The 26,455-nt window shown below is 44.4% G+C and overlaps 3 protein-coding genes across 6 annotated transcripts in view; 2 read left to right on the top strand and 1 right to left on the bottom strand.

The window, feature by feature from the left end:
* BICRAL (BICRA like chromatin remodeling complex associated protein) overlaps positions 1–26,455 on the bottom strand; it is a 71,110-nt gene that overhangs the window by 40,996 nt on the left and 3,659 nt on the right. Inside the window, exon 1 of one of the 4 annotated variants that reach the window (XM_064414368.1) lies at positions 4,956–5,006. The exons of 1 other annotated variant lie outside the window; for it this stretch is intronic. The gene's annotated coding sequence lies outside the window, so the exon portion shown is untranslated. Of the gene's footprint in view, positions 1–4,452; positions 4,511–4,955; positions 5,007–26,455 lie in introns of those variants that run through there. 2 more of the 4 variants (XM_064414369.1, XM_064414372.1) reach the window with 2 other exon arrangements.
* On the top strand, positions 5,075–7,780 carry TBCC (tubulin folding cofactor C). Its single transcript, XM_064414374.1, has one exon. It carries the CDS (start codon positions 5,134–5,136, stop codon positions 6,160–6,162), a length of 1,029 nt encoding a protein of 342 aa, XP_064270444.1. The 5' UTR covers positions 5,075–5,133; the 3' UTR covers positions 6,163–7,780.
* PRPH2 (peripherin 2) lies at positions 7,928–26,052 on the top strand. The gene is made up of 3 exons (XM_064414375.1): positions 7,928–14,554; positions 17,246–17,492; positions 22,794–26,052. Exons 1-3 carry the CDS (start codon positions 13,974–13,976, stop codon positions 23,028–23,030), a joined length of 1,065 nt encoding a protein of 354 aa, XP_064270445.1. The 5' UTR covers positions 7,928–13,973; the 3' UTR covers positions 23,031–26,052.

Raw genomic sequence — 26,455 nt, 5'->3', positions numbered from 1 at the left:
GGGATACAGAAGCACAGTGGAATAGTAAATTATATCAAAGGCATTGGTGTTCTTGAAAGAAACACAGACCTGCTAAGCTATACTTGTATAAGGACAAGACAAAATGGATGAGCAGAAGGGATGTTATGAATAAAGCACCACCTAAGTCAGAACTTTTGAGACAGAATAGTTTTACTTGGACATTTCTGAGTCCCTGCTATGAAACCAGTTGGGTAAGATTTGGATATGAATGAAGATTGCTGTAAAAGAAGTCTTTAGAGTATCACTAGAACGGGTATCAATATGAATGGAATTTATTCTCAGATTTAGACTGAAGAACAAATGCTAATAATAGGAGGAGGAAGCCCTCATTCAAAACTGTAGCTGACAGACTTTTTCCTAAGATGAATAAATGGTAAAAAGAATACAAGTATAGTTTTATCCACTAGGGAATATACTACAGGAGAGCTAATAGGAAAACTTGGATGTGACTTGGAGTTAATGCTATTTAAATCACTCAGAAAGACAAATGGAATATGTTTGCAAGTAAGAGTCACAATTCCAAAATAGAAAACTTTGATATACTATTGAACCTGGGTGGTCCATTGAACTGGCTAGTTCAATAACCATAGTTTTCTGAAATGCATTTAAAAAAGTGTAAAAGTATCTGAAATGTAAAGCAAGGCAATGCAAAAAAAAAAAAAATCTCAGAAACTCCATAACTAACAGAATAATTGCCTGAAAGGGAGAGTCCATAAAGCAGAATCTGTCACTTACACACTAAGTTTCCAGAATTTAACTACAGTTAATCAGCAAGTTAGGATTCTATATAGCAGTCAGCAGCTAGACCTGGACCAAACCTACGAGATTTGCTGCACTTGAGCTCTTGTGTTTAGCATATTTGGGCCTTGCTTTGTTAATCTGAAAGTACCTTTTGTCATAAAATGCTATGCTTTGAAGCCTGTCCCTGGTTTTGAAGGATAACTCATTTTCGTAGAAATCAATCTGTTTCACCACCTTTGGCACTGGAAATAGCAGATTCTCAGAAGGGACCAGCTCAGGCTAGTTTCAAAACAAGTGCACCTTGACTGGTTGGAATATAATTAGTATCTTAAGCATTCCCAAGGATTACATTCAAACCTTTTGCATTACTCACAGCAATTAAGTTGCACCAAGAAAATTACAGTTTTAGCTTCAACACTCAATAAGTGATTTTAAAACAAACGTATTTTACATTGTCCTGGCTTTCCATATGGCCAGATATATAAAGCACAACATTTTAGTGCAACAAAAGCTTTAACAAAAAAAAACCTAATCAGTATGCCAAATGTAAGGTTCAAAGAATTTCTTTTTTCCAAATGAACCAAGATACAGTAATTCAACATTCACTTTTAATGAAGCCCCATTGCACCATGACAAATGTGCAGCCTACAGTATCTTAAATGAATCATAATATGGCTTACATCTTTAATGCCTGATCACAGTGCCAGAGGAGTTCAAAGAGCCCTTACTAAAACCATCAGTAGAAACGCTGGTTGCCCAAGCCACTGAAGTAGCTACTTTGTAGCCAGAAGTAATTAAGTTGCTCTGCTAATCTCCGCTGCAGAAACTCAATCTAACAGACAGAGATCACATCTATCAGATAAGGGCTCCGTGCAAGGCACAGAGGCTGCTGCTTTTCTTGAAAACACACACAGCATTTTTGTGTGTGTGACGGTGCAACATACATGCATAACACCCCTTGGAATAAAATTGTCAGTGTTGGGAATAGATACTGATGAGAAGGAATAATTCTACTTCCTTCCTCTGCTTGAGAGACTGCAAATCTGTATCTTGAGATCACGCCGCATCTACGAGGTCCCTGACTTTTACAAGCACGGGAACCTCAGGTGTAAGAATCCATTATTATGAGGCTGAACACACAGTTGCCTCTGTGGATATCCCTTTTATTCCCCACTCTTCTTAAAATAATGATGGAACGAGACAGGATCTTGAACCTTCAGCTGAACTACACAATACATCTCACTTAAAAGGCTGTGATGTAATGCTGTTGAGCTATAGCAAATCAGTAGGAAATATTTCAGGCAGATAGCATTCATGACTGATAACCATGGGACACAGATTTAAACCTGGAAGCATACACGGAGCTCATGTTTCCAGAGTTTCACAGCACTAGATCAAAGTAAACAAGTGCAACCTGCAAGTTCACAATATAATAAATGACACTGTACAGTTCAAACAATGGCAGAAGGTCTTACTGAAATGACTGCTATCTACTTTGAAACCAGAGAGGAACAGAAGCACACGCAAGAGGGGAAAAAGTAGGAAAATAATATAACAGAGAGAATTATGTACCTTACTTTTTTCTCATATCCTCAAACAGCCAAACTACTTGTTACAGCTTACCCAAGTGGCTCCAAGCCTGAGCTAGAAGGCTCACATTTTATTCAGGTGGTTACTGTCTGGCACACTAAGCAGCCTCAAAACATAGAAGTTGCTGCCAGCAAAGTCAGGAAGAAAATTGTCAGTCTTTGTATGACCACCAAAAAAAAAAAAATTGCACATGCCGACAGGAATTATACAAAAACCTCAAACTGTAAGGGTGGAAAGTAATTTTGGAACATCAGGATGAAACAGCTGGAAGAATTTTACAACTCTTTTTAAAATTTTTTATTATGGTCATACATTTCACTTTATTGTGTCTGGGTATATTTTTGCTTTTAACCAAAAAAAACCCAATTGTGTGCATTAGCAAGGTGAAAAGTTTCCAGTCTCTCCCTGAAGCTCCTATTCATGAGGGTATTTGGTCCTCATTGATTCAAACCTCCAATCACCCATAGAAAAAACAATTCAGAATACCTAGCATCCTAAGTGCCCAAATACAATAAGGAGTAATTATACTACAGCATAACATTTACAGCACTTAACATTCATTCTGCGCTGTGTGTACTAATGTTTGCTTGCAATCCTTACAGTATGAAGTTCTTTTACCCAGTGCAGTTCATCTACTGGCTCACATCTGCATTAACAATACCAAAGCCATACTCCAGGAATATTTGTGCATATGAAAAACAGCAAAAACCTTTTTCTGTCAATATCCTCACGTATGGGATAAGCACTTCCATCACTGTTACCACCTGTATCAGCTAGACTCAAGGGAGCATAAGGCAAACAGAGCCTGCTAGCTAAAATGAAACTTCCACATCTTCCAGCAACATGGAAATAAGGATATTTTTTCTTACGGAAAATTAATTGCATCATATTTTTGCCTAATGGAACATTGCTGCAATAACTGCAGGAGTGGACTTGACTACTTATTTGGAAAAAAATACCTAATACTTACTACTAAATGTATAATTTAAACACATTGCTAGGAAAATATCAAGTGAGAATATTCAAATACCCTTCCTTTTTAATGACTGAGCACACTCCCATTCTACAGCATAAGAGGTTTTAATTTTTAAGACTCACTTTAATTCTTCATAGACAAAATTCTGAACACTGCAGTAGTGCAACGGATGTAATGCTGCATTAAGAGCTGTAATGCATCAAACACTTCACCTAACCCAGTGCCCGTCCAACCTGCTCCAAAGTGCTGCTGTTACATAACCATCCCTTGCAATCCCCTTACTTTATATGTTAACACTGTTAAGGAAAGAATATTCTCTACTTTATTGTGAGTCCTTTGCAAGGATTAAAAGCATTTCACTGCCTTTCCTCTGTCATCCAAACTGGACTGACATTACCACACGTAAGGTTCACATACTCCGTACATTCTAACAACATTATATCACTTCTAACACAGAAATTAGACCACATTCTCAGGAAACAGAAAACAACACTACTACTTTCAAGGTAAAGGTACTTTGAAAGGCTAACCTGAAGGGACATAACCTATACTTCCAAACAGGAACATGAGGTAAAAAACCTCATGCTATTGCCAAACAGAAGACAGAAAAATCAGATTATCTACTTTGGGTTTACCACCTTTTTGTTTCAATGGATAGTCTTAGGTCCTGTGTCAATTTGTTACAAGTAACTTCAAAATGACAAGGGAGAGTATTTGTAGAAGTAGACAGGAGCTAGATTTGTTTTCATATTACTAAAAGAGTGCTTAGTGTTAACTTTCTTTGCACAAATTAAAATCCAAATAATAGAAAACAAAATTCTCAAATGAATACAGCAAAACAATGGTCACTTTTTTACTTTGCAGACAGTGTACTTAATATCTGGGTCCTGCTGCAAATTTACTTTAAAACACATCACCTAATTATGAAAGCCTTCCTTCCCATGTTTCCATATAGGCCTCTGTGGATTGCTCACACAGTCCTCCCTCTGGGGCACAGTAATCCATTGGCACTGCTCCCACTTTTCCCTGAAGAACCGAACTCTTCTGGAACAAAACACTCCAGAAACCAAACAAGCAGCGAGGAAGACATCGATCCACCTGGCAGCACCTTTGCAGTTAGTTACCTGCAAGGCTCAGCAGCCTTTTCCTCGGCCGCTTCGCTGCGGGAGCCAGCGGGGCAGGTTTACTAGGGCACGGCTCGCACGGAGCTGCCGCAGGCGCCGGCCGTGTCCGGCTGCCGGGGCCCCCACCCGGGCAGGGCCCGGGGCCGCCCGGCGCCTCCGCAGCACGGGGCAGCACGGGGCGCCTCGAGGCTGCGGGCGCGGCCCCAACCCGCCCGGGAGGGCAGGTGGAGCCCCGGGCTGCGGCCCCTCCGCCCCCCGCCCGAGCCGCACCGAGCCGCCGCTCGCCTCGCCAGCCCCGGCCCCGCCGCTCGCGGGAGCCCCGCGCCCAGGGCCGGCGGCGGCGGGCGCGGCCCGGGAGGGGAGGTGGAAGCACAGCAGCGGGAAGGAGCGGACAGCTCCGCGCGGGCACAGCGGGGAGCGGGGCGGGGGCTCATTTGTATCCCGGGCGCTAATTTGGGAAGCGGGATAACCCGCCCGGCACGGCACCTGCCGCCAGCACTCACCCCATCCCGCGGAGAGGCGGCGGCCCCTTTAAGACCACGGGAGACCCCTCCCTCCGGCCCTCCCGCCCTCCCCCGCCGCGCGCCTCCCGGGCCGCCAATCGGCGGCGGCGACGCAGCCAGGGCTGCGGGCAGCCAATCCGCGCGCCGCTTGGTGACCGCAGGGGAGGCGAGCGGCAAGATGGCGGCGCCGGGAGAGGCGGCGGCCGTGGCGGCTTCCTCGCAGCCCGAGGTGGCCGCGGGCTCGGCCGCCCCCGCCGTGGTGCTGCCGGAGCGGCTGCAGCGGCGGGAAGCGGAGCGGCAGCAGGGCGTGGAGCGGCAGCGGCAGAAGAAGGAGGCGCAGGTAGTGAAGGAGGAGCAGAGCGAGTTCTTCCTGGCCGCCTTCGGCCGGGAGCGGGAGGCCGTGGAGGCGCTGCTGGCGGCGGGGACGCTGGAGGAGGCGGCCGCCCGCCTGCAGGCGCTGCAGAAGCTGCTGACGGGCAGCGTGCGGTTCCTGGCGCCCTACGAGGTGCGGCAGGGGCAGGAGACCGTGGCGCGGCTGCAAGGGGAGCTGGCGGCGCGGCGGCAGCAGCTGCAGCCCAAGAAGAAATTCGCCTTCCGCGCCCTCAAGAAGGAAGCGGCCCCGGGCAGCGCCCCGCGCCCCGCCGAGCCCGCCCCGCCGGACCCCGCCGCGCCGGGCCCCGGCCTCGCCGAGGGCGAATCGGGCGGGCCGCCGCTGTGCGGGTTCAGCGGCGCCCAGGACGAGGAGCTGGAGCTCGGCCCCGCGGAGCTGCTGCAGCGGGACGTGCTGCTGTCGGAGCTGCGCGGCTGCCGGGTGCGGCTCCGCGGCAACCCCAACACGCTGCGGGTGCGCGACTGCAGCGGCTGCACCGTGCTCTGCGGGCCTGTGTCCACCTCCGTGCTGGTGGACGGCTGCAGCGACTGCCTGCTGGCGCTGGCCTGCCAGCAGCTCCGCACCCACCGCACCCGCGACTGCCGCGTCTACGTGCAAGTCACCAGCCGCGCCGTCATCGAGGCCTGCTCCCAGGTCTCCTTCGCCCCCTACTCATGGAGCTACCCTGGCATCGAGCGAGATTTCGAGTCGTCTGGGCTGGACAGAAACAGTAACAACTGGAACCTGGTGGATGACTTTGACTGGCTGGCGAGTGACAGGCCTTCGCCCAACTGGAGCCTGATCCCCGAGCAGGAAAGAATCACTTGCTGGGACTGACTGCGGAGGCAGCTCTGCCGTGCAGGAGATCCTCATGTAAACGCACTGATCCACAAACTGTGGGACTTAATCCACAATATGCCATTAAATTATTCCAATCTGTATTCAAATTTCAAATTATAATATATGGCTGGATTTCTTAGCTGAAGCATACCAGTCAAATAGAGTTTACTGTTCTTGCACAAGTTGCTGCTATAATCTGTATGTATCACTGGGATTTGGCAATTTCTGAAGTACTTCAATGTGAGTTACAACTTATTAAGGTGGGACAAAGGCCACTGATACACAAACAACTGTGAGCCTCTGTTAGAGCTGTTGTGCTGCTTTCACTCAGGCAGACTGAATTAGCTGCAAATAGTGCAAACTGTACTGGAATGAAAAGATCAAATACCAAATTTCCCATGTTTGTGTGGTTCTCATGTTCTTACGGCAGCACAGTGTATCTTAGAGGCAGTGCAGGGCAGAACTGCTGTGAGGTAACAGGGTGAATAAAGGTTCACTAAAGGGAGTGCAGTGCAGCAGACTGAGATGCATCCTAGGCTGTGGTACAACGATGGGGCAGTTTCTGTTGGTTTGGGTTAAATCTGCAAGTTGGCTTTAGGCTTTTATTTCAAGTGAGAGAAGTCTAAAGGAAGAAGGTTCTAATAAACATCTAATTCTCTCCTAATATATTGATTACTTGAAATTCAGAAACCTATGGAGTCTGTATAAATACCAAAGCTTCACAATCTAGAAATGCCCTGTGAAAGGATGCTGCTTCCATGAGCAGCTCAAAGGCATCCAGCAAGTGCTGATGAGCACCACAGAAGCTGGGTTAACTGTTCCACTGCAAGATGAAGCTCCAGGGGAGTGGTGTTCAGGGATGTCCCACTAGTTTCCAGACAACAGGCTTTGTGTGCTGTGATCCTGATTTGCAGCACTGTGCTGCTGCGTACGTGCAGTGTTGGCAGAGAGAGTCAGTAAAACAGAAAGGTGAGGTGCTATATTCCAATTCCAAATTTGCACATTACCTTGCAAAAAGGGCAGGATAATTTAAGTCTCTTCACTCCTGCTGAATAATAATAAAAAAGTAGCAGCACTGTGGAATGCAATGTCTTTACAGTGCCCTGTTAGTGGTGCTGAAGTGACCACTGTCCATATATGAAGTATACATAGCAGTTTTAGGTTTCTAAAACCCCTCCTTAACTTGTGACATTTTTCAAGAAATAATTGTTTATCTTGCCTTAGCATAAAGCTTTATTGTAAAACTTAAAATTCTTTATGCTGTGCAGCCATCATCTATGTGCCTCAAACAGACACTAAATCCTAGCTGAACCATCAAAAACTACATCACTGCCAGGAGAAGTACCTGAAACTTCACTTGGGTACTCGTCTGGTTTTGAGCAGAAAATTTTTTTATACAAGTTGTTTTCAGCATATTTAATTTAAAGGGGAGGGCAAAAGGGATTTTTTTTTTTATATTCCTGACAATTTTCAGTTTTGTTTACTTCTGTTAATGTATATTTTTGACTGAATTGGATTTTGCATTTCAAATATACTTGTTTTGAATTATTTTAGTTGTTCCTTTACTAATGAGTCTTCTTTGCACTGACAGCATGATAAAATTATTTAAAGAATACACCCTGAGTCTTGCTTTAATGTACATAATTTATATCCTTTGTTAGAGGGATGTGATCAGTTGAGGCTGTCTGGTTATTTTAATTTTAACACATCCATCTTGTTACAGAGCCTGATTTTCTCCAGATTGATCCTGTTAGCATCCTCTAGCCTTGAGATTGCAACATGTTCAGCCTGTAAGAACTACAATAATGCCTTTGTTCTGCTTGCCCAAAGCTCTAAACATTTCCACCTCCTTCCTGTGGCAATGGATCCCTGCAGATCCAGACAGGGAAGAGACCCCAGGCTGTGGCAGGAACCAGGGGTACACTGAGGCTTCCCAGCCTTCCTCACGTGGAAGTGCCATGTCCTGTTCCAGCTCTTGGCCTGTGGCATGCAGTACTGCCTGAATAAACAGAGCAGGAGTCAAAACATGGAAGTTTAAGCTTCAGTTTCTCTCTGAAGTTGCTTCCTTGGGGATGTTTTTCACAAACCAGTTACTGACATCCCAGCTGCTAATGTTTTCTTTCCTCCAAATACCTAACGTTGGTCAAGCCACAGTTAGCAGGTAATACTTTTCAGAGCATGGTGCCAGACAATTACCCTAAAGATTTAGCATTACCTTTGTAGTACAAAACACATAACTGGCTCTTGGTCTCAGGCATGGTGTGAAACAAGGAAATTCAATCTGAGAACAGTAAGTCCAGAAAAATTTGGTCAGGCAAATACCTAAATGTGATTTATAGTTCTAAACATACAATTTCATATCTATATATATATGCACAGAGTTGCATGTTTCCATAAACCTTTTTTAAATTATACTTTCCTGATGTAGAATCATAACAGAAATTCATTACTGTTTTGAAACAACAGACTGTTAATGTTGTATGAGAATTTAAGCACTAGTAAAGGTTTACTAGCGTGTCTATGGACTATTCAGTATAGAAATTGCAACTTTTTTGGGTCTCTAAGGAAGACAGACCCCAAAAAGAGAAGAGAGAAGCCAAATCCCTAAGTGTTTCTAATCGGCTAGCAATCACCTGCATAATGTACAACTGGAGTGAACAAAGTCTCTTCAAGAACTCTAGCTCTGGTTTGCATCACAGTGCCAACAGTTCCGCCAGGAACTTCTTTAAAAATCACATACTTTAAAGAAATTCATGATGCTAGACATCACCAGGGGCTGAAAAACAAATGCCTGCCAGAGGCATGGGATAACAGAACATCAGCACCACAAACCTTGTGCAAATTTGCCCTGAAGAGAAGCAAACAGGCAGAAAGTTTATGAAAATAGTGGGGGCTATTGAGCTGCAGAACCATTTTCCACACGGAGTCAGGAAAGCCTCCTGTTTCAAACAGCTTTGAAAGACAGCCTAGTTGGACAGGCCTCCTCCAGCCAAAAATCTTTAAGGCTAGTGAAACTTCCTTAGTTCACCACAGGGCTGTTACTCAACGTTGTAAAGCTCCTGTGTGTGTCTGGCGGAAATAAAACAGTTCTGTGCAAAGATGCACAACACTGAAGCCATGGGAGGAAACTGAGGCCATTTCCCAGGCCACAAAGGGCTTTGAGTGTTGCTGTTTGCTGAGGCACTGAGGGGTGGCACAGACCAAAACCTGGGTCCAGAGAAGCAGCCAGGAGGTTTGCTGCTGCTTCCATGGAGCCATCCCCTCACCCCAAGGTCTGTCCTGAGAGGGATCAAGCCCCTCTTTGGAGTCCAGGCATTTCCCTCTGTCTGCCCCTGCTTCTCTGAGAAACAGGAAAAGGAATGGAGTTACATTCTCTCTTTAGCCAGCTCTCTTTCATTTAAATAGATTCTGATGTGAGCTGTAGTAAAATTGTTCAGTGAAAAAAAAAAAAACCAGGTAAGAAATACAATTTCCTACACACTTTTATGCATTATATTTTTGAAGACTTGGATTTTTTTTCAAAGTTTCTTATTTAAGCAGTAGCTACATGTAGACAAGGTTCAAATCTCAGTGGTTTTACCTGGAATTGCTTCAGGTTTTACTAAACAGCCAATTTCATCATATACAAGGAAAGACAGGAATAGCAAGAAAAAGAATTATGCAACTTGGGGAAATTTCAGCATTTCCATTCACATCATGATCTGATTTATCTGACTGACTTGGGTTCCACCTGTTGTTCTGAGATGTTTTCCAGCAGTAATGACTATAATGAGGTTTTTGTAAGCTTCTTTTAATTCCCAACATATTTCTTTCCTGTTTCTGCAAATATAAATTTTGATTTCTAACTCATTTTTTCAGCAGTGAATGCTACACCCCAAGCATCACAATAATACAAACAAATATTCATAATGACCATCTTGGAAGTCAAAAAAAAAGCTGTGTTTTCTGAACATGTTACACACCACCACATGAATAATGGCTGAAATTCTGGGAATTACCCAGAGCAAAACCACACCAAAATCCCCACAGTGTGCCCCAGCAAAGTTCAGGAGCCACAGAGTACAGCAGGTCAAATCACTCTTCCCAGGACTTTCAACAATCCCAGCAGTGAATTTAGAACTTGCCTCTGTTTCCAGCCTCAGAACCTGCAGTCACCTCACATGCCAAGTTACCTGTGTAAGGAGGTAGGAAAAAAGTCATAAATCAGACTTTTCTCCACCTGATAATCGAACAGTGAGGCACAAGATTTTCATCACATTGTTCCTCGGGAGTGTCCCTGTTCACACCACTGAGTTACAATTGAAAGCAAAACCATAGGTGAGGGTACATGAGCAAACCTCTCTACACAATAGCCTCCCATCAAAGGTAAAACTAGACATTATTATTCTTGCAGTGAAATATAGCCACTCCTAGGGAAAGGAAAGGCAGGGGGAAAAAAGCCTCAAAAAGGCACATGTTTCATAGCACAGAGCAGTGTGAAAGAAAGATTGGGCCAGGAAATGATTCTTTCTACAAAGGGCACTTCTATAGTTTAGGCATGTATGTATTTTATATCTTATACCCCTGAAGATGGAAAGATTAAGATTGATCCAGGGCCGAGCACCAGACTGTTTAACAAATACCAGATTAAATAGTTTACATTCCTCTCTCTTAACTGATAAACTTGTACCTTATATGTAGGTTAGCAGGCACAGCTTTTTGGAAAGGTATCAATATTGTATTGTTATACACACACATTATAATTTTTAACTAGATTTTGAATTTGAACAGATTCATGGTGAGATCAATAATAATTTGAATATTTTATTCTACCACTTTTTTCTCCAATATTGGCATATGAATTATACAGTTGAATTTAATAGACAACTTCTGAGGAGACCATTAACTCAAACATTCTTGCAGCAATTAGCTTTTATCTGCTATGGATCAATTTCAGCATTTTCTATTTGGAGTGGTAGTAAGTGCCAAACTAAAGACGAATCGCAGCCAAGAAAAAGCTTTTTAAGAAAAGCAGATGCCAGGCAAAAAGAGCTTTCTTTTTTAAACTGTCCCCAGCCCAAAATGCTTCTCGATAATCCCCCATCGCCTTCCTCTCCTCCAGGCTGCTGTGCCAGAGACAGCCCTCGGCTGCCCGCTTTGTGCCGATGCTCGCACAGGGTTTGTCAGCTCCGTGTCTGGGACATGGGGAAGCATTCATTCCCACTTTAAAGAGTGTTAACCAATCCCTTTAAAACCCCCAAGCACAGCGAGTCAAGTTCATGGGTAGGGCAGTTTCTGCCACTTGAGTCCCCAGCTGGTGCTGAGCTGTTGAAAACGACAAACAAACAGCGCTTTTCCTAATCCGGGATGTTCTGGTAGTGCTGCTTGCTGTCCGTGTTGACTATAAAGGTACCACCCGAAGTCTCAAAGGTCTTATTAGTAGGTGTGTCCCTTCCTGAACATCAGATCCAGGATTTTTCACTGATCATCTCACAGCTAACGATAGCAATTTAGCAGTGATTTATGAGGACTCCTCCCGTTTCCTTTTTTTATAGGCAGAAGAGTAAATATGGAGAGATCAGTGAGCCCTGAAGCATGTCCTGCATGTTCTACTTCTCTACTTTGATTCCTGAATTAGAGGAAACATTGTAGTGTATACACTTACATGATTTTGCTGCATCAGATTTGTCATGGGTATCTAAATGTTAAATTATTAAGCTGACAGGTATTCAGATTCATCTGTGCTCCTGAATATGAAATTACCCATATCCAGAGCAGCACCAGGCTTACATCTGCTGTGGGCAGGAAGTATTTCACTGTACATCCTCATGACCTGTAGACCTGGTACTGAATTCTTTTCCACTTTAATTACAGTTTCACTGTCATCACTGACAAGAAAGGAAATGGTTTCATGTTCCTTTATCTAGAATTATCTCCAGGCTGTCAGATAAATACATTTTCCAAACTCAAGTCTCTTAGCTGAGCCCTGAAAGAGTCAGTGAAACACAACATGTGTTACACTGGTTGTGAGATATTTTGCCAGGAGAGATGCTATTTCAGAACCATTACTTATTGCACAAAAACATGAATAGGCTCTCTCAAGAAACAGCACTTCTCATCCTCTTCACGGCAAGAGAGAATTATCCCTGATGGATAATCACCTTCCCTCTCATCTTACACACTCACTCTTCACCAGCAAGGGCAGAAGCAGTGCAAACCACCAGGCTTGCTTTAGAAAAGTCCCAGTTACCAGCTGCTCTCCAGCTCAGTGCAATAGCACCAGGGTGGGCTAAAGAAGGTCCACCAGAAAAACCTTCTATCAGGACAGGAAGCAGCAGTGAGCTGCCAGCCTTTGTCCTTCCTGAAGGAACCTTCAGCATTCCAGGATCCCAAATGGTAAATAAGAAGCGTCCATGGTACTACAGAGCTGCAGACTATCAAGAAGTTATATTTCAGTGCTTGGGCTTTTAAATTATTTGTGTTATTATTTTTCACACTTGCCTTCCTCCCAGCACATCCCTTCCCTCTGTCCCGGTGGCCATGCTGCTGGCAGCCACTAGAGGATGCCCCCAGGGACTCGGGTGGTGGCAGCAGCAGGGCTGGTGGACAGGCAAGAGAGAATCCTCCCAGCCCCGCTTCTGGGGCTGTTCTCCCCTGCAGCGTTAGCACTCGTGCCCTCCCACACCTGCAGGAATATTTTCCATTGCTGGGGGTAGCCTGAGGTTGATTTTGCGTTGTGGTGGCAGGGGTGAGGCAGTGCAGGAATTTCCCAGCAGCTCCAAACCCCTGTGGAGCGAGTGGGAGATGATATTTCAAAGCAAGCAAGACTCAAGCACCGGCGTGAGTGCGAGGGTCCCTCTCCAGGGTTCTTCTCCAGCTGCTGAGTTGAATTCTTCCCTGATGTAATCTCCTGGGTGGGTCTCCTTGGGCAGTCCTGCTCCCCTCCCTGGCCCGGTGATTATCCAGTAAGCTGCTCATGCCAGCTCACCTTTTATGAAAGCACCTCTAGATTTCAGCCCAAGGTTTATTTATTGAGTTTCTCTGCACTTTTCCTTTCTCCCGCTCTCCTGCCAAGACTCAGAGATGGTACAAGGCCTGGAAGTAAATAGAAAATGCCAAACTTGGTTTTTTTTAGGTCACCGTAAACTACGTGCTTATCTGCTTTCAGAATACATAAGCCACAGGATGTCACCTCAAGTCAACACAGAAGGATAAGGACTAGAACGCAGGTCTGGCTGTAGATATGAATGTATTGGGATCACTGTGGGGAAGTGCATGTTTGTATACAAGAAATACATTTTTTAATCCAGAGCCCTCTTCCTTTTTCCTTACAAGTTCCATATTCTTCTGGCAACAAAGGTCTTTTTATATCTCTGGGGTTTCATATTCCACCCAGCAGCCTATCATAGGAGAGCACAAATCTACTAAATAGTAAAATGAGGGATTACTTCCACTCATCTGTTGACAGACATTTCTCCAAATTGGATCAAATGATTAAAGGTATTAGAATGACGTCTTGCAGATCCAGATCAAATCATTTGAAACCTTGAGAGTGTTTCTCCTTTGCTTGGAAGAAACCACCAGAAATAGTTGTAGGTGCTAATTGCCCATTATTCTCACTAATGTGAAATTGTTAATTGGGACCTTTGAATATTTTACTTACTTGAATCCTAACCAGGGGTCTTCAAGATGGAAGGACTGTGCAGCGGCTTGCTTCCCGACGTGCCCTTCGGGATCTCTTCCGACGCCTGAATGGTTCTGCCTCAAATTGCTTACACTGAGAAGAGGGGTCCAGGCTGTGAAGTCTTCCAACATCTCCCACTACAAAGATGGCACTGCTGAAAGTCAAATTCAATCAGAAGAAACGGGTAAAACTAGCACAGGGACTATGGCTCATGAACTGGTTTTCGGTGTTTGCTGGAATCCTTGTTTTTAGCATGGGATTGTTCCTCAAAATTGAGCTCCGGAAGCGAAGCGAAGTGATGGACAATTCTGAAAGCCACTTTGTGCCCAATTCTTTGATATTGATGGGTATATTATCCTGCGCCTTCAATGGTTTTGCTGGAAAAATTTGTTACGATTCTCTGGATCCCGCTAAATTTGCCAAGTGGAAGCCTTTGCTGAAACCTTATCTGGCACTGTGCTGCGTCTTTAACATGCTCATTTTCTTTGTGGCTCTGATTTGCTTTCTCATGAGGGGCTCCCTGGAGAGCACCCTGGCCCAGGGGCTCAAGAACGGCATGAAGTTCTACCGGGACACGGACACCCCCGGGAGATGCTTCATGAAGAAGACCATCGACATGCTCCAGATTGAGTTCAAGTGCTGTGGCAACAACGGCTACAAAGATTGGTTCGAAATCCAGTGGATCAGCAACAGATATCTGGACTTCAGCTCCAAAGAAGTAAAAGAGTAAGTGGCCTGGTGGGGTTTGTGTCACGTAGTATCCATGTTTGATCAATGCTGGCCTCAATGCCAACAGGCGCTGACTGGAAGGGGGTCTGTGTAAAATGGGGTCTTGTGTGAAAAACCGTCCCAAATGACCAGCTGGATTGCTTCCTCCCCTGACAAAGTCCCCCAAAGTCATCCATAACATAAAATAAAAAGCACCAAACTACAATTCCCACTCTCACTCAGTGTGATGTGAACAGACTTAATAGTTTTTACTGTCTTTTACTCTTTATAAACCTTGAGCCACACTCCCAAAATCAACAGGAAAGTATCAAAACTTTACCAATCCTTAAGCAGATGTCAATGCGATTGATTAATTTCCTAAAAAAAGAATTCCCTGGAGATATAGTGTTGATACCACTTTTAAAACTCCACTCAGATATGGCAGCTAATCACGCATAGAAATAAATAGAGGCAAAAACACTTTGCTAATAACTCATGTCTTTTAGATCCTTAAGATTTAGAATTTTATTTTTATATTGACTCAATGAATTGCTTCAGTGCTTGATAACACTGAGCATCAATTGATGTTCCTAGTGTTACACAGTGGCCCTTGTAGCCATATGTATTTTAAGTTCTGTCTTGTGCCTAATTTTTTAAAACCTCACATGAAAGCAGCACTAGTTTATTGTTTCTGTACAAACCAGATCAGGCTGTTGACCAGAAACACCTTAATGGCTTTGATGTCAGTGCCCAAAGAGGCAGTAATCCTAAAATCAGGTTAGGTGCAGTAAGCTCAAGCAGAAAATAAACATGAGAACAAAATGAACCTTTGAAATTAAAAAAGTAGCATTAGGCATAAATACCCACAACCTTTTAAAAAATTAAGCACCGGGGAAAGAAATGGTTATTCCGGGTTCTTTGGGAACATCATTCATTAACATTTATGCTCTGTGGTTGCATAATGGGTCCTGTAAACTGGAAGCGATCTGCCTTTTAAACATACTGCCTGTATTAAAAATGTCTGAAGTAATTTTGAAAACAAGCTTTGTGGATCTCTTGGGATCCCTGCCTGACTGTGTAAATGGTATTTCACTTTGTGTGTCTCTCTGCGTGTTCTTTTGACTTGTTGGGTGGTCTGGTTGTTTTTGCAGTTCTGAATGAAGACTTTTTCTTAGTGAAAACCGTTACAGATTTAACCTGTTGCACTGCAGGGTATTATAACAAATGCATTCACTACTGAATAAGGGGATGTTTCCATTGCAAAGGTATGTCCATGGCTATAAATAACTACTTGAAAAAAACCTCGCCAGCATTATATGGAGATTTGAGAGCTGTAGCTTAATCCAGCAGCAATGGAAGGGCAAGGCACAGAGGGAAAACAGGGTTATACTGTCCTTAATAACTTATGCCTTGTTTGGGACTGAGACTCAAGGTAATTTCTTTGTACTACTGAGGCAGGAACTAGGACATTACAAATCTACAAACAGGTTTTAGTGAATTCAAGGTTTGTGCTGTGTGGTGGTGCACCATCTCTGCTCCCTTTGCTGGTGGGATAGTCTGGCCCCTTTGAAGCCAATAGTAGAGTTGTCCTTAGTTCCAAGAAAGGTGGGAGTCTGTCCCCCACAACGGGTTTTTTATAGAGCAAAGGCCTGATGCAATATCCAATCTCTCTGAAACTGGTGTAGCATTTACACATGAATGGGAATTAGACCCAATTGAGAACACAATTTATGTTTAGAGAGAAAACCTCAGTTGCATTTGCTGTTTAGATATACTTAGGTCATGACTGCAAAGTGGAATTTCTCTTCACCAGGTTGTTGGAATCACCTCTCTCTCTATGACACAATTTTAAAATATCCATATAGAAATCTATAAGTGACACTCAGGTATTTTTCACCTCTCTACACCACTGGGACTCTCTATTCCGTGATTTTCTAAGCCAAATGTCCTGTTTTAAAACTGCAGTCCTTTTATTATAGTCTTTCTGCAGAGTCAGTGGAACTATTTGCCTTCCAAGTTATCTTGCATCTAAACATCTCCTATGACACCAGGCTAAATGACTGTTTACAGAGAACAACCACAGTGTGAGATGAACAATAGTTGGGGAGCTCCTTCAAGGACTTTGGAAATTTTGCAACATCCTGTTGCTGAAGCACATTTCATGCTTTCGATACTGGCTACCTTCCCAAGCCAAGAATAAATGCACAACCGCTCCCTGGAGATATTATCATCAAAATAAGCTATTAGGTTTTCTGGATCAATGGGTATAGTGAGTTTCAAGACTGTTCTGAGTTCTTTTCCAAGCTCAGGCCAGCTCCAGCACCTCTCTTCCATCCTAACTATGCTGTGATCACTTTTTTCTGACTGTCCTTCCTGAGTTCTCTAACCGTTTACTTTTGTTAAATACTAATTTCTTTGAAGAAGTGACCCAAGAGCGTGCATTTCCGCCAGGAGGAGTTAATTACAGACTCAGTGTAGTCTTGACATAGAAAAGGATTTTTGAGAGAAAGGACACCTTGGACAAACACCGCTATGTGAACAAGGGGACATGGAGAAAAGGCATGGTGAAAAATCCTCCTTGCTTTCCTTCCTCATGCAGATTTGCTGTTGGATATCTTTGTCTGTGTGCCTGTGTGTGTGTCTGTATATCTGTGTGCCTGTGTGTGTGTCTGTGTGTGTATTCACGCTCCCTTCTGCCCTTGCCCGTAGTCGGATCAAAAGCAACGTGGACGGGAGGTACCTGGTGGACGGCGTCCCCTTCAGCTGCTGCAACCCCAGCTCCCCCAGGCCCTGCATCCAGTACCAGGTCACCAACAACTCTGCCCACTACAGCTACGACTACCAAACCGAGGAGCTCAACCTGTGGCGCCGCGGCTGCCGGGAAGCGCTGCTGAACTACTACAGCGGCATGATGAGCTCCATGGGCGCCGTCATCCTCCTCGTCTGGCTCTTCGAGGTAACCCTTCCCTCAGACACACTGCAGTGAGGGGCCAGCTCTGCAGGAGCAGGCTGTTTTTCAGTGTGGGCTTCTGAGTGAAAATCAAATCTCGTTAAAATAAATTTCCTGAGAAAATATCTAATAGCTGAGGCAAGGGTTAAAAGGTCCCAGGCTGGAATCAGAGGTGGAGGAGTGTGGGATCACAGACCACTCTTAGCAGGGGCCAGAGCCTCGAGTATCCCACAGCAAGAGGGGAAAAGGGAGTGATTTTCTGTCAAAGGCAGGGTGTTGAGCAGGGAACAGAGTGCAAGGGCTCTGCTGTCCAGATGCATTAATTTTACATGCATCACCATTTGTGGGGAACGAGAAATACAAAAAAGCAACACATCAGAAAGATGTGATGATAATTAGTGGGACAGAAAGTGCAGCTAAAGGGTTTACACCCTGAAGAAAATAAGGCTTTCAGCCACACACAGTGACATGATTTCAAGGCAGCGTGTGGACCTGCATCAGCTCCACCAAGGTATTTGGTCAGAAAAAGTGGTTTAGGTGGAACAAGTGGATTAAATTAATTTTATTCTGCTTCCCAAAACCACAACGCAAATGGAAACTGGTGCCAACACTGCCCAGGGCAGGTGTCTGTGGGCACCACAACCCAAAGTGCAGCTTGGCTTGATAAAATACTGTTCATCCAGTGCAACGAATCCCCTGCCTCTGGGAGATGGCCAGTTTTCTAGCCAGGGTGTTTAATCAACACTAATGCTCAGGGAGTGTGGGCTGGCAGTGGCACGAGGGCTGGAACGTGAGGTGCTGGATGTGGAGATCAGGCAGGACCTGCTGGTAAAAGGAAGAGTGCAGCAGATCCTTTCCCATCCTTGAAATGGCTGCTGCAAAGGGCATTGCCTATTTTAGATGATTCAGCTCTCTTTAAAAAAATTTAGATACATGCAAATTAAAAAAAGATGAGTTGCATTTTGATACAAGCACGGGGCTACAGCCTTCCAGGAATGAAGATGCGTTTTAGAAAATAAACACCTACCTAAATCTGTGAACTGAAAAAAACCCATGAAGTTACTCCATGTTGCATTGTTTTAAAAATAACTGCTCTGAACTGCGGAGAAATATATTACCTGTTTGCACTGTTATTCTGCTAAGAAAAAAAAGAAAAGGTCTTTGTTTTAGCCCAGATTCAAGTGCAGAGCTCTTGAAGAGAGGGGAATTTCAACTGTATTTGAAAGTCAAAGAAATTCAAAAACTCAGAGGAAAAATGCACAAAAATACCAATGCAAGAAGTCATGACTAGGGGCCTGTAACATACCTCTGCTAACTTGCAAGATATTAATGACAGTGATATGTTAACATTAATAGCAGCGATAAAAATGCAGTATTTTATGCCTAACTCTTCAAAGTATACCTGGGTATTTTTTTCAGCCTGTGGCATAATGAGAAATAAGATCTTTTCTTCTTTTCTTTGTCTTTTTCAAAATAGAAGGTGAGACTTTTTTTCAGGCAATCAGATTACTTTTAGGGCAAAACTTGAAAGAAACAACACGATCCTGGGTTACAATAACTTGTCCTCCTGAGTATTTATTACTTGCATGATATTCTACCATAAAGGGACCAGATTTGGGTCTGAAATTCCCTTTGCTTTTAAGGCAAACGTTGAAGGGAGGAAGCAAAGCAGGAAACTGACATTAATTTAGTCTCCCTTGAAATACAACAACTTCCTTTAAATTCCAGTCAGGATAGGAAACAATTTTATGCTGAATAGGAGGGCAGCAGAGGTTCCAACTCCTGGCCAAGGTAAGTGTGGGTCGGAGCAGGGTGAGCCCAGGGGCAGTGGTTGTGCTGGCTCCATGCTTCTCATTTCCACTTTGACTGACTTCCCAGGAAGGCACAGAAAACTTGCAAAAGGAAAATCCTGAGTTGCTTTACACCTGCAGCCACCGTGGACTCAAACCAGGTACTTGTCCAACAAAGCCCTTCTGGGGGCCGTGGACGACTCTTCCAGCTGGGTTGCTGGAATTGAAGTGAGGGAAGAGGGAGATAACATGGAGGGGAAATACTAATCACAGCTGTTATTCTGAGCTTTAGAAAAAGGTAACATGCCAAACAGGCACAGGGACCTCAGGGAAGGCCATTTCCATTTCACCTTTCTATATTAGGCACAAGGAAGAACGAACCTATTTTGAAACATCAAAATTTCTATTTGAAAAGAATGCTAATATCTAGAAGCTTCTTTTCCTAACAAAAGCTGTAGGCTTCCCGTGTGTGACAACCAGTCATGAGGATGACAAAAAAAGATCACACCCTGCTCTGGCTAAGCCGCCTCAGGCTAAACCCTGGCAAACAGATGGGCTTCACTGCAGAAGGTCAAGAAGAGCAAGCCTGGATGTCTTCTTGACCTGCCTCAGCCAGCAAAGAGGAAAAGAGGGGTTCAAGGGTGCCCTGAATAAGGCATTTCAAACAGAGCAGAGAACTGAGGCTGGTTCCTGAGATGCTCCAGGTCCTCCACTTGTGCAAACTTGTGGCTCTCAATAGGTCACAGCTGCCACGTCAGCCAAGCCCCTGGGATTCACCTCCCGTGTGCCACAGGCCGGGCCCAGGCTGAGCTCCAGCAGAGCACTGAGACATTCACAGGAGGCACATTGCATGTCCTCTGTTGGAGAGTAAACTCTGTGATGCATTAAGAGTAGGAGTGAACTCCTGGTGATCTCCAAAACCAGCCCACGGGCAGCAGGGACCCTCCAGACAGACACAGTTTGCTCTGTTGGCCCAGCTGGAGAGGCTGAGCGTGCTGTGGAGGGTGCAGGGGATCCGCCAGCCCAGCCCATGCAGCCCAAGCCCTGGAGAAACACTCTGGCCATGTTCTTCCTGGCACTTTAAAGTTGCTGTAAAATGACAAGAGGTTCCATGACAGGGAAATCATCCCTCAGCAAGGCTGGCCTTGCTCCAGGGCTCTGACACTGCAGCCTCCTGTGCTGGATTGTGGTTAAGCTCAAACCTGCAACTCACAGACTGGTTAAGGCTGGAGGTTTAGCTGCGGCCTCACCAGGGCTGAGCAAAGGGGAAGAAAGATCACATTCCTCAATATGCTGGCAATTATTCCTCTAATGCAGCCAAGAATACTGTTTTCCCCTTTTGCCACAAGGGCACATTGTTGGCTCAGGGACAGCTTGGTGCCACCCAGAGCCCCAAGGCCCTTTGCTGCCAAGCTGCTGTCAGTCAGTCACCCCCAGCACATTCTGCTGCATGGGGTTATGCCTTCCCTGGTGCAAGACTTCAGCTAAACTGGTGGTCCCAGACTCTCTGTGATCATGTAGGAGTGAGACTAATTTACCAGATACTTCTCTCAAACTTCCTGGGCTCTCTTCTCATCTGGCAGAGAAGGCAGGCACACATCAGTGGAGGTGACAAGGAGACAGGCATTTTGCATTGTTTTTAAGGAATCTCAGCTTCAGGGACTCAAAATCTTGCTTATGAAGGTTTTTAAGAAAAAGAAGTCTTGAAATGAGAGAAAATGTCACAAAATCTCTTCCAAGGACAGGCCAGATGCTCAGTGCTGTACAAGCACCTTCCGATTTTAAAAGCATGATAATATTTAGTGACTTAGAGCCATCCAGAAAGCCAGTCCACATACTTTGGCTGTCAAATAGTAGCACTTGGCAAGTCAATCACAAAACAAAGCTCCTGCTAACATGCAAAGAGCAATGTGGAGGCCATTTCCTGTACCCAGCCCTGTTAATCTGCATTTGCGACAGCTATTGAATTCAAAGATATCAGCCCCATGAGTGAGAGCAGCAAAACTGGAGTGGAAGGAAGATGTCAAAGGCTTTAAATCCCAAGACTAAGGTGATGGGATTTGTCACTTGTTGTGACTTTTATAGAATAGTGCTTTAACTGATTTAAGTCATCATATTATTGGCTAGGTGAGACTATTTCCAGACTCAGAGCCACTAGAAACTTCCTTAGTGACCAAAGTGTGGCTAGTTGTACATTTCTGTGTTATACAGTATGAACATTTGCCTTTGGATATGGCAAATGTTCGTATGGACGTATTTGATGAAACTTGTTTGTTTGACCAATGTTTTTCACTTTCTGACCTTCAGTGAAGGCAGAGAAATACGAACACCTGCAAATGTTGAGAGTAGACAAGTGTAGCTTTAGTCTTCCAAGAGTTTGGAGACACTGATCATATACAAGCAGGATGACCACAGTAGACAGGCTGATGGATGGTCCATGGAAGCACATGCTTGGGCAGTGCCTCGAGGCCAAAAGCCAGATGTGAATTCTGCCACTGGCCTTGCCATGTGGCTGCATCCCAGCCTCAAATCTGCCAGCCTCTTTAGCCATCAGGGTTGAGAGGACCAAAGGTAATCAGTTCCTTGGGAAATTGGATAGTGTGACAGAGGCATCTTACTTCCCTTAGACAACAAATCCTGTGAGGTCCTGACAGCAGTAGGTGTTCTCCATCTGAGCTTTACCCAGCACGTGAAGGACCAAACCAACCTTACTGCTGCCCCACCCCAGCCATCAGCCCTACCGCGTCACCAGGCTGCCTCTTCTGGGAGCTGCTCTTCTGTCCTTCTCTACTTCTCTCATCAACCACTTTCTTCACAAACACCACAAGGGTGAAGTCAGATTGTTCTGAACGGTGTTAAAAGGCAGGAGACTGGCTAAAAACACACTTTCTGTCTGGAGGCAGGTGCAGGGTGTTGCCAGTGTCAGCAGTGTTACACAGTACAGTAGAAAATGTCTCAGTCAGGGCTGCTGGGACTAGGTAATATTTAATCAGAAACATAAAATTTGTTTTAGGTGGAACCAGGGAAGGATCACCTGCTGCCTTGGTTTCCTTATTTGCACATATCTATATTAAAACAAAATCAGAATCTGAAGCAGACAAACTAATGGCTCAAATCCTAACTCTGCTCCGTTCTGCAGAGACACTGATTCATTAATATCTCCTTGATCAGCTTAATATACTCACGAAACATATTAAGGTCAATGCAAAGGCAAAATATTTAGCTAAAACTAAGTGGGTGGTGGCCAAGGACAGTGCTGCACATCCAAACTGCCTTGTGGACATGCAGTGCACAGCAGCCAGAGATGCACCGACACTGCCGGGGCTGGTGGAGAGGCCCCTTGGGCACACCCTTGGAGCTCTGCTGACAGCAGCAGCCCCGGCTGCCCCAGCAAGGCACAGCAAGGGTGGGACACAGGAGTGTCCAGGCCTGGCTGGCAGCAGGGCACAGCGAGGGTGGGACACAGGAGTGTCCAGGCCTGGCTGACGCTCTCCTCCTTTCCCGTTGCCTGGCGCAGATGTCGGTGATGGTTGGCTTGCGCCTTCTGCACACCTCCCTGGAAAGCATTGCCAATCCCGAAGACCCCGAGTGCGAGAGTGAAGGGTGGGTCCTGGAGAACAGCCTGAAGGACACTTTCAAATCCGCGCTGGAGAACTTGAAAAAGCTGGGTAAGTTCAACCAGGTGGAAGCAGGAGCCGAAGGGGCCGAAGGAGAGGAAGGCGGGAAGACGCCAGCCATCACTACAGTCAGTTGAGCTGCTCATTGAGGTGGACTTTTTCTCAGAGAAAAATAACACAAACTGAGAATTGTGAATGTATCTACATCTTAAAAGCTATGTATCAAACACCAGAATACACAGTTCTATGCATGTTCACTTTTGTACATGGGAGCATACAACATAGTGCACCTTGGGATAAAACACTTATCCACAATGTGAGTACACCATATCCATATCCTTCTGGGAATATGACCCCAACTAGGACTTGCAATATTCACATGTTCCCTTGTCAGAGACAGTTAGTGTAAGAAAAAAAAAAATGTAAAAAAAAATATTGCAGGCATCACAAGGCAATTTATTCCATCTTATTTTGAAATTAAAAGTGGAATTTGAAAAGTTATTATTTTTTGCTCAAGTTGTTTCATCAGCATGCTTTCTGTACTTCAGCTTTTAAGGACAAACAGATTGGGTTTCTGGAGAGTAACATGATAGAATTCAAAGAAAGAAGGATTTCCAGAATTGTATATAACTTAGTATACAGGTATTTTGACAAACCTCTCATATGTGATTTTTGTTAATGTGCTAAGCAACGGTATTTTCTGCTGTATTCTTAAGACACACATAGAACAAGATGCAAACTTATGCTGAGAATTTATGTACTAAGCAAAAATTGTAATTTAATGAAGCAGCCCAGCATCATAAAAACAACATTCAGGTAAGATTGAGGGGGTTTATTTCTCAGGGTTTTTTTGCAGGCTGTATATCTGGAATATATGTGTTGTAGACTTATGCTTCACCTTGTATTTAAATTCTTTGCAGAAGCTTAGAAGATTCATCTTTTAGTGGGTGGAGTCCAGGCTATGAGCCAGTTACGGTTACTCTGGACATTTTACAGAGTATGTCATCCCATAACTTGCTCCAGAATATTCAAGCCCAACTATATTTAAGGCAAGAAAAAGACAAACCCAAATCTAGACCCAAATCCAGGCCAGTTAGAACTCACACATTAAATGTTTTCCAGGGGCCTAGAAAGTGGATACCATTCATCCACATGTACTTCAAGCCTCACCCTTTCAGGCCAGGGAAAACTGAGTTTAAATCAATCCCCAATATGCAAATTTTACTTTTTCAGTGAGGGGGTACTCCTCATTAGATCTTTTACATCAAAGGGAAGGCACAATTTGCAGATGCTGCATCTCTCCAAACTTAATGTCATAGCTGGAGGATCCTGTTTTCAACTTGGAATAAACCACGGAAAGAGTTTGCTGTGGCATGCAGCCTCTAATAAGGGAACAGAGCATCATCTTGAGTTTATTTTGCCAGATAATTTCAGCTAAAGGGAAAGAAACTGGAGAGAACAATCCCCTGCACCAACGACTGCAGACACCTCAGTCCCTCCCTGCAAGCCAGGCACCACACTTTTACCCTGGCTGTGCAAACCCTCTACTTCTTGGGGGTGTACCAGGGAGAGGTTTCTCGGTGGGTCCCTTCTCCCTGGCTGGTGGCTGCCCCTCAAAGGCAGCAGTGTTTGCAGCTGCGTCACCACAGCACAGCCCCCTGGTTTTCATTCTTAATCACTTGTGCACTTGCCCCAGCAGCACTCAGCTCCTCCAGCTTCTGTCCCAATTCCTTCTAGATGGACAGTTCAAGGCAGGACAAGCAGGGATGTGTCCGTACATCACGCCATAATTTCCATCTCAGTGCCCAGGTTGTTTCAGGCCACCTGCACACAAGGTTTCATTTTGACAGGGGTCTGTGGCGTCCTTTCACTTTCTCAAAGCTGGTCAAAGCTTTCAACTTTAGTTATGGTCATGAATTTAGTTACAATAATGAATTAAAAATTCTCCTCTCCTGTGCATAAGACAAGGACAAGGGCACTGACAAAAGGCCAACTTGCTACTCACCACAGCCTATCGTCTCTCGCTCTGCTGAGGGACAGAACTGTACGAGCCAGAGCAGCTCCTCCCTGCCCAGCAGGATGTCACTGGGGCCAGCTGCCCCTCTCAGCTGGCCCCTCAGGGAAGAGCAGGATTGTGGATGGCACACAGTGTGGCCACATGTACCAGAGAAGAGCTTGGCAGAGGAGTCACGTGTGGATAGGAGCTGCGTTACAAGGATTAATTACAGTCCTTCCTTGGGAGGCTTCAGCGAGCTGTGATCTATACCAGTTATTTGACTAGACCGACTTTTCAAAGAGATCTAGATTTATTGTTGCCCTAGAAATCTGGCTTAGGCCACTAATTTAGACAGGACTCTCCAATTATTCGTGGTTTCTGGTTTTTATCAGCTTATTGCTAAAGCAACAATTTTCATACCATTCTTTCAATGCCGCACTGGAGAAGCCAGTTCCCAGAGCAATGGTATCAGGCAGGTAAAGAGACCATCTGAGACAGGTTTTTTATGAAGAACAGTACTGGAACCAGGGAACAAAGAGTATATGGGCTAATGCTGTCTAAAATAAAGCCTCCTGGTTGATGAAGATCTTTGTGACATCTTATGATTATCACAAGATTGTAATATGACTGCTTTGTACAATATTACATGTAATATATCACTCATCCAATCTTACACATACTTGTGATACTGCAAATGCTGTTCTAGATAAAGATATTTCTGCTGACTGCAAATGTAAATTTAGGTATTAAAATGTTATTGCAAGTAAAGATCTCTTTAAAGAAAATGTTTAAATATATACAATTTAATACAGATTTCTTTAATTTGCATTACTGCTGTCTTTTTCCTTCTGATTTCATTTTTTGGATCTGTTTTATGTGTTCCTATAGGTGGGAATGTTTTCCCCACCTCTACACAATGCTCTGAGAGAAAGCAAACATTCCTCTTTTCACATGCCCAGCTAAGCTCAGGATGTGCAAGCAGACCCCTAAATCACCTGCCTCTTACTAGAAATTTGCTGTGCTATTTTAATAGCATCTTCTTGTAGTACATAGGAATTAAAACATTTTCACAGCCATTAACGTGATGTTATGGTCATGCTGAACCAGTGAAACCACTGACATCCTCAGGGTCTTTGACAATCAGCTGGGTTTATAACCTCTTTTTCTCCCCCTGTTTAAATCTAACTTGCAATGGACATTCAAAAGAACACATTGTTCTTATTTTAAATTTAAGTCTAAAGCTCACAAAGTCAAATCTCCCTGCAGCAATCCGACAACTTCCAGAGCCGTGCCCTGATTTTCAAACTAATAAACTTCAGAAGGATGTGAACTTAATTCATGCAAACCAGGCCACTTCTTTTTAGGTACCTCCATATGGATTAGCAGCTTAATTCCGAGTACCCAGACCTCAGAGTCAGCCCAAGGCCTTGAAGTGTCAACTCTTAAGAAATATCACTTTTGAGAGAATGACAAAAAATACATTATTTTACAGATGACATTTATTTGAAGGGACACAGAACATTGACTAAAGTGCTTTAAAGGAGGAAATATAAACAGCTTCCTTAA

Source organism: Passer domesticus, chromosome 3, assembly GCF_036417665.1.
Source record: "Passer domesticus isolate bPasDom1 chromosome 3, bPasDom1.hap1, whole genome shotgun sequence".
NCBI lineage: Eukaryota > Metazoa > Chordata > Aves > Passeriformes > Passeridae > Passer > Passer domesticus.
This window is presented reverse-complemented; position numbering and strand designations above follow the sequence as displayed.